Raw genomic sequence first — 7892 nt, 5'->3', positions numbered from 1 at the left:
CTTTAGTTCCCCGGAACCGGACCCTCACCTCCGGAGAAGGACTGGGCCAGCACCTCTGCCGTGAAGGCGGTCTTGGGGCTCGCGCTCGGCCCGGTTCGCTCCTCGTGCTGCAGGTGATGCTGGTGCGCGTGCGGCGGCTGCTCGCCCAGCACGTGCCTCCAGCGGCCGTACAGGAAGCTGTGCAGGATGTCCGAGGTGATGATGTCCGCCAGGGAGAGCGGCTGCTGCGGCTTCAGGGCCAGAGAGGAGCCGGCGGGCAGCACGGAGCCCATGGCGGCGGGGGAGAGGAGGGACCGGGGCGGCGGAACCGAAGTTGGGCGGAAGTTCCCTGTCTGGATTCACCGGTGAAGAAGATCCAGCCACTTGCAGCCCGGGAGGCGCTGGCAGGAGTCGAGAGGTTCTGCAGGAAAACCGACCTGAGGGAGAGTGGGGGGGCCTTTATACCGGAGCCGCTGAGGAAGAGGAGGGAGAGGAGGGAGAGGAGGAGCAGGAGGCCTGTTATTGGCTCCGCTGCGGTCTCACGCTCAATTAGGACGGAAAGAGCCGATCTGACCCAGACCAGCAGGTAGACACAGCCCAAACACGCAGCACTGACCGGGGGTCACCGGCCCGCCGGGGGAGGCTCCGTCATGCTCTGGGCTCCAGATCCGCCTGAAAATGGACCCGCAGAACCTCCCGGAACCAGCAGCGCTGGAATCCAGGCTGAGTGACGGAGCAGAACATGAGATTAGAGGCCAGATTACAGAGAAACAGCTGCTCTTCATCCTCCTCCTCCTCCTCCCGACTCAGACATTATTCCCGCTTTCACTCTGATCTGTATTTATGAGCTTTTAAACATTTATTACCCCCCCCGAACACACACACACACACACACACACACACACACACACACACACACTACTGTCGCCCGTCACTGAAACATCGCTGGATGTTGAATAGAATCTTATTTTAAATGAAACCTGAAATAAATCCGAACCGAACCTGAACGGACCGGATCCAGAAACTTGTTGATGTTTGAAACATTCAAGAGACTCGGTGTAGTTTTATTTTAACTGCGGGTTTTTATTTTTGAAATAAATCGACATATTTATATTTCAAATTTATTTAATGTCAGGCGAAACAAACCAAGTAAAAACTCAGAATAATCCTTTATTAATCCCATAGTAAAATATGTATCCCAGTAAATTAAATAAATATATACTTAAAACATTCCTACAAATAAAATCAAAACTATTTTAAACATCATAAATTTTCCTCCAGGAGCTCCGGGTGGTCACCGAGCCCTGCAGCCGGGTTTCACGGATCCTCTCCCGGCGTCGGCCCCGGCTCCGCCCCGCCGGCCTCTGCGGAGCTCCGTGCGCCCCGGAGCGGGCCGAACCAAGTCGAACGGGCCGGACCGGGGGCTTTTGTCCTGGGAGTCTGAGAGGAGAGAAAGGGGAGAAAATCCGGGAATAAAAGCAGATTTGCAAATGTTTTTCAATTCGTTTAAGTGAGAAAGGCTGGGTCCTCCTTTCTCTCCCGCCTTTCTTTGCGTGGCGCAGAGCGGGGCTCCACCACGCGGACCCAGGCGTTTCGGTTCCTTAATGGAGAGGCGCGTCTGGGCCGCAGGAGGACACGCTTTAATGAGCTTCCCAACAAAAAGCTCCGCGCCGCCGCGTCCCGCCGCAACAACGAGCCACTTCAGCCCGAAAAGACGCCGGGAAGTCAGAGGCGGAGGGAGCGGCAGGGGACTGGCACGCGCACAGACAAGGGGGGGGGGGGGGGGGGCTGGGAATCGGCCCAAATGGCGCACTAATATTGTTCCGCTAACGTGATTAAGTGGCGCAGCGCCTCATTAGTATTCATGCGGCGGACAGACGCAGCGCGCGCCGCTAATAATCCGCTTTAAAAACCTTTTAATGATCCGAACCGAACCGAGCCCACCTTCCTCACGACCAAGGGGAGGAGGAGGGTTCGGTCCAGAGCTTCAGCTTCTCTCCGGAACCAGCAGGACTAGAAAAACTAAAACCAGACCATCGTCAGGGTTCTGCGGAACCGGACCCAGAGTCCTCGGTTCCGGACGGTTTCTCAAGTCCCGTTTTTTTTAAATCTCTCTTTGGAAAAAGTTCTGCTGAGGTTCTATGACCCAGATCCTCAACATCGGCCTCTTCTTCTCCACCAATGTTTCCGAACCTGTCCTGGTTCCGTCTCTGGTCCGATGACCTTCAGGACATTTCCAGGAAAACTTCTGGTTCCGAAATGTTCTGCTGGAACCGATACCCGCAGAAAACCAGAACCAGGAAAACGTCATCGATCAGCAGAGAGAAAATAAAGTATAAAATATAAAAGTCATAAACGGAAAAATAAAAACACGTTTCCGTTTTCACCTCAGATTCCAGGTTCCGGTTCGGTTCCGTCTGGCGGGACAAATTCACGAGAGAAATCAAAGATTCATTTCTCAAAGCTCATAAACCCGGTTCTGCTGAGCCGATCAACCCGTCCGGTTCCGAGTGGACCTGGACTTCAGTTTGAACCAGGAATCCGGTTCTGGTTCCGGTCGTCTCAAACTGAAGTTCTGGAGGAATCCCTCCAGGTTCAATCTAGGGTTCTGATCCAGACGGTTCGGGGTAAATTTCAGTCTGTAATCTCAGAACATTTGGGTCAGAACCGCCCCCCCCTCCCCACAGGGAAAACATTTGGACCGGGTCCAGATCCCCATCACGTTAATGTTTAATCAGGTCTCCGCTTCACCGGTACTTACCGAACTCCTTCCGGTACTTTATGACCGCAGAGCTGCATGCATTAGCCGAACCGGACCCCTGGGCCCAACCAGAGCTCTGAAACCACAAACAGAACCGGCCGGTTCCGCCTCTCCATGAAGCATCAGGAAAACATCCAGAACCGGACCGGAGTCGGCTTCCCACAAACCGAACTAGAATCATCAGAACTTCTGATTGTTTAATAAATTCATCAAAATCAGTTTCAGTTGGAGGAACCAGAACTACGGATCGGAACCAGAACTACGGATCGGAACCAGAACCAGAACTACAGCAATAATTAATTATTTCCGTTTCTGCCTGTTGATCCTGAATTTAACCACCGGTTTCATCAGGAACTGGGTTCCGCGGGGCTCTGGGCCTCGTCGCCCCCGTCTGGAACCGGTCCAGATTCTTCAGAACCTCCTCGGTCCCCATGAGGCGTTCATGTTCCTGAAAATATCCGTTTCCACGGTGAGGCGTCCTTCATCTTCCTCCTCCTCCTCCAGCGGCCCCCCGGGGCCCCAGCGGCCCCCCGGGCCGGTCGGCGGTGATTACAGGAACGTTTTAGCGACCCGATGACATCACGCCGTTATTCGGACCAGAACCATCTGCGCCGCTCAGGGAGCATAAATAAATGATCAGAACCATGTTCATGTCAGGACATGAGGAGCCGCTCTGAGGGGCCCACCTCCGGGGCTCAAGCAGCGGTCCGCGGGCCGGTTCTGATCCAAAACACACGAGTTTGGTCCTTTGAAGCCAAGCAGGAATTTCATCCATAATTTTGATAAAAACAAATCTGATCCAAATGGACAGAAAATGAGTCTAAGATATGAAGTCCAGACCCTAAAGAGGTTTTTCCTTCATTTTGATGTTTTTATACATATTTACGACACTAAACAACATAAATTATCTGGTTTAAGTTTAAATACGTTTTGATTTTAGAAGCGTTTTCTATGGTTCACAGTAAAATCCTCATGAATGAAGCCAGTTAAACGTCTTCAGTTTGTGATTTAAACATCCGGCTGCAGCCGCCAGGAGAGAAATGAAGCAGATCTATAGATCTAACATAAAACATCCAGATGTTTCAGCTCCTCACGTGAAAACTTCAGTTTGTCCTGAAACCAAAATCAAGAGATAAAAATCAGTTTCACTCAGAAACAGACACGGTCAGAAAGAAGGAGCCGGTTTATTAGCCCTCATGTGAATCAGCCTGGCTGATTCATCTATCCGTCAATAGAATCTAATAGAAAAATCTGCAGGTTACAGTCGGACGTCTGTCCATTAGAAAAACAGAAACCAGAAGCTGCCCTCCGGAACCCGAGTCTCCGGATCAGGAAGCCGGACGCTGAAGCGGGCCGGTGCTCGCAGGTCCGTTTCTGATCGCAGCTGTCGGAACCAGAACCGGACACCCGGCATGAATCCACTCCAGCTGTTTTAACAATGCGGCGCTGCCCGACCCGGAGCCGCCCCATCTCTGGCCCAATTACAGGCGGGTCAGAACCGAACCGGGGCGGAGCTCCGGGGGCAGAGCAGGAGGCAGTTTGCCTAGCAGTCTTGAGGAAACACACACACTCGGTTAAACACAACATGTGAATTAAACAGAACAAAAAACAAACATTTTAACTGGAGAGCACCGCCAGAGTGGAAATTTACACAAACTCATCGACAAACTGAATATTTATACGATTTAAATAGACCCCTGAAGAGGAGAACTCATTATTATTGTCTTTATCATCATCACACATACAGAAAGCAGAACCATTGACTCAATTTCAGCTCAATAACAGCCAGATCTCTGGAAACAAGACAAACCTCTCTGTGGTCCGACAAACGTGGTTCAGCTAACAGAGCAGCCGCCGCTAGCTGGCTGGCTGCACGGACATGGCTGCCAAACATGGCTGCCAAACATCAAACTGTAGCTTGCTAGCATAATCTGAGGATAAAACATGCAGCTAACAGGACATGTTCGCTAACGAATCTGAAATACTGCAACAGGTGGAATTAAACTGGTAGAAAAATCTAAAGATTTCAAAAAATAGACATAACTAAAAACTTCAGGACTGACATCTCTTAAAAAACAAAATGAACAAGTCTTTAAATTTTACCAAATTTCCATCAAATAAGCTTAAACAGTAAATTAGCTGAGTTTCGATAAGAAAAGCCAAAAATATATTTACATTTGTGCAAGTTTCTGAAAACAACATAACTTTTTGAGGAACATTACCAACCCTTAACACACACACACACACACAGCAAAAGCATAAATCAGCACTGTTTGAATACACACAATGTTAGGCTAGCGGCTTCTGGTAGCTAAGCTAACAGCTTCTGGTAGCTAAGCTAAAACACTTTCAGCTAAATTGTTATTAAACAACGCGGGTAAAGCAGGCAGGAAAATGTCAAACTCAAAGCAGGTTTGGCAGCTTATCAAATTAAAACTGATCATTTTGGACTTTATATTTAACCATTTACACCTTCCATTTCTTTGGAGCCATTTAATTACTGGTTTTGTCCGTTTTTCCTAACAATATTAAAAAAATCTTTAGTAGCTTATTAATTTCATGTCCACATCACCAATTTTAGAGAATCAGACGAGTTCTTCCTTATGCCAACTCCAAGGCTTAAAAATAAAACATCGGAACTGAAATCTGGACCCATTTTTATAGTTAGTTGGAAAATCAACACTAATAATGTCAAAGATATGCAACCTGGTTTAGATGTTTAAATTTTAATGAGCGTGCATATGCAGGGTTAGTTTGGAAGATGAAGATGAGTCTGGGCTTAGCATGAAGCTAAGCTAGCTTGTTTTGGGGTTAGATTACTCAGAATTTAAGTTTTTGTTCAAGTCGACAAACGTTCACACTGAAACAACAGGATGTTAAAAATGAAACGTAGTAAATATTTAAATACCGACAGTCCGACTGTTGTTTCTCATTATTTTATTAAATTCACAACTGGATTTAGAAAGTCGTCATTTTTCTCCTGTAGTTTAACAAGATTTAATGTAGTTTGACGTTTTTGAGTTTAAAGTCTGTTTTTGATTGTTAACTGTAAAGTCAGAGCTGACCTTTAACCTTTGAGCTGATGACATCACAGGTTAGCATAAATTTGCATATTGAGAGCAGAGATAAAAATCTGACGGTTTACATCTGAATACTTTTTGTTTAAAGATTATTCAGCTAAAGCTCAGGAAGTTCAAATATCAGCAAGTTTAACAGATATTTAAAAAATGTATTTTTATTTCCATTGCAGAATATTCACATTATTTCTTTGCTGAAACTAGAAGGTTACTTTGATGATTGCTTGCATTTCTTAATGTCTGTTAAATGTTACTGGAGAGACTCAACCAATAAAGGGACATTAAGTTTGTTGGTTAGAAAAGTGCAGTCTGCTGTTACTTCAGTTCCCGTTAACAACTCAAATGTTGCACCAATGCATTTGCATATTTGGGAGGCCAACATGAATATTTCATGCATGTCAGGCCAGATTTACTGAGCTTCGATTGTTAAAACAGGAAAAGCAAAGTTGTGCATAGAGCGCTCCACGTTTGGCAGTTTGTTAGCAAGTTAAAAAAGAATATCAGTAAATGTCAAAGATCAATAGCTTTTTATTCTGTCAGCTCTTTTAAATTTTGTCAAGGCAAAACAGTGTTCACATGTTAAAACCATCAGGCTCACCTGATTACTTGGTTTAGGACTTTTTGATAGAACGTGAGCATCCATTCATCTCCCACATCCACTCAGCTACATTCAGCTAAAACATTCATTCAGCAAACACCCGCTGAGGTAACACTGACCAGCTTCAACGTTTCTCCACTCAAACTAAGCAGAACTAACAGCAATAATTCAGTTTCACTGTGGAAGAAAACAGTGGCTATCCTCCTGTTGTAATAACTGGTGCTGAACTGCTGAGGTTCTTTCCTGCCAGGAAACGTCTTCGACCACAGAGAGATCTGGCTTTAGACAACAATATGATCGCCACTTGTTTCATCGTTACATAATAAAACCGAGAGTTCACTATCGATAAACAGGAATAATAATCAAACCAAAGAAAACAATCGTGTCATTGCACCTCCAAGATGGCGACTACACAGGTGAAATCAGGTGAGTAGAAACAGACCCAGCGAGCAGAAATTTAGTACAAAATACAGTTTTATCTCCGACGGTAAAACATCACATTTCCATCCAACGCTATTAAAATATTTCTATGCCAAAATAAAAAAGATAACTGAGAGTCAACACACAATCTGACGCATGCTTTAAAACATTATCATGAACAAAATAATAATATATCTGATTTTCTTACTCAAGACTGCTAAGCCTTTTACCGTTTATCAGAAAAATAAAACTAGACAAAATATAGATTATACTGGATTTGTTTTTGTTCAAAGCCACACTGATAGATCTTTAAGTTCAAGTTTGATAAAAAAAAAAAAAAAAAAAAGAAAATCAGGTCTATGCTGTGGAGACCAGAGGCTAGTCCAAAAAAATCTGCCTGACAAAATATCAACTCTGTAAGGTTAAAAAACAGAAAGAAAAGAGTTTGTGATTTTTCAGTTAATCCTTAGTTTTTCTCTACAAAAAGGAAGAAAGAAGCGGCAGAGCGTTGCTTGGAAACCCCGTTTTGGTTGCTGTCAACGACCTTCCGACGCCTGGAGCCCGAGACGAAGGAGCCTCTAGTGATCCTGGCAGAAACAAGACGACACGGTGGTTCAGCGGGTTCACCGCGGCCCGGTGGAGGAGGGCGGAGCCTCGGGTGTTACCTGGATCTGGGCGGGGTTCCACAGGTAGGGCTGCTGTCTGTAGTATTCTGCTAACACTGCAGTGTAGTCTGGCACCGAACTCTGCTGAGACGACTGACCTGCAACAGCAAGACCACAATGACACCACGAACCGCTCATGTTACAGCGGAGCCCAGAGTTAGTGGGTTCCGGATCTATAGAGCCGAGTTAGCGCAGCCCAGAGGTAGTGGGTTCCGGATCTACAGAGCCAAGTTAGCATAGCCTAAAGTTAGCACAGCCCAGAGTTAGCGCAGCCCAGAGGTAGTGGGTTCCGGATCTACAGAGCCAAGTTAGCATAGCCTAAAGTTAGCACAGCCCAGAGTTAGCGCAGCCCAGAGGTAGTGGGTTCCGGATCTACAGAGCCAAGTTAGCAT

General features: G+C 46.3%; 2 protein-coding genes across 2 annotated transcripts in view; both read right to left on the bottom strand.

Moving 5' to 3' along the window:
* The window catches only part of LOC103129648 (PR domain zinc finger protein 12-like), a 6526-nt gene extending 5727 nt beyond the window's left edge, over nt 1-799 (bottom strand). The window contains exon 1 of the mRNA XM_016665284.1: nt 29-799. Within this exon, the coding sequence (XP_016520770.1) occupies nt 29-272 (244 nt within the window). The 5' untranslated portion in view covers nt 273-799. The remainder of the gene's footprint in view (nt 1-28) is intronic.
* Nucleotides 800-3905: 3106 nt separating this feature from the next.
* Nucleotides 3906-7892, bottom strand: part of LOC103129629 (far upstream element-binding protein 3-like) — a 16297-nt gene continuing 12310 nt past the window's right edge. The window contains exons 16-17 of the mRNA XM_007540795.2: nt 7501-7598; nt 3906-7422 (exon numbers count right to left, since the gene is read on the bottom strand). Coding sequence (XP_007540857.1) covers nt 7414-7422; nt 7501-7598 — 107 coding nt within the window. The 3' untranslated portion in view covers nt 3906-7413. The remainder of the gene's footprint in view (nt 7423-7500; nt 7599-7892) is intronic.

This window comes from Poecilia formosa, unplaced genomic scaffold, assembly GCF_000485575.1.
Source record: "Poecilia formosa unplaced genomic scaffold, Poecilia_formosa-5.1.2 Scaffold561, whole genome shotgun sequence".
Taxonomy (NCBI): Eukaryota; Metazoa; Chordata; class Actinopteri; order Cyprinodontiformes; family Poeciliidae; genus Poecilia; species Poecilia formosa.
The sequence above is the reverse complement of the archived record's forward strand: the minus strand, read 5'-3'. Positions and strand labels throughout refer to the sequence as shown.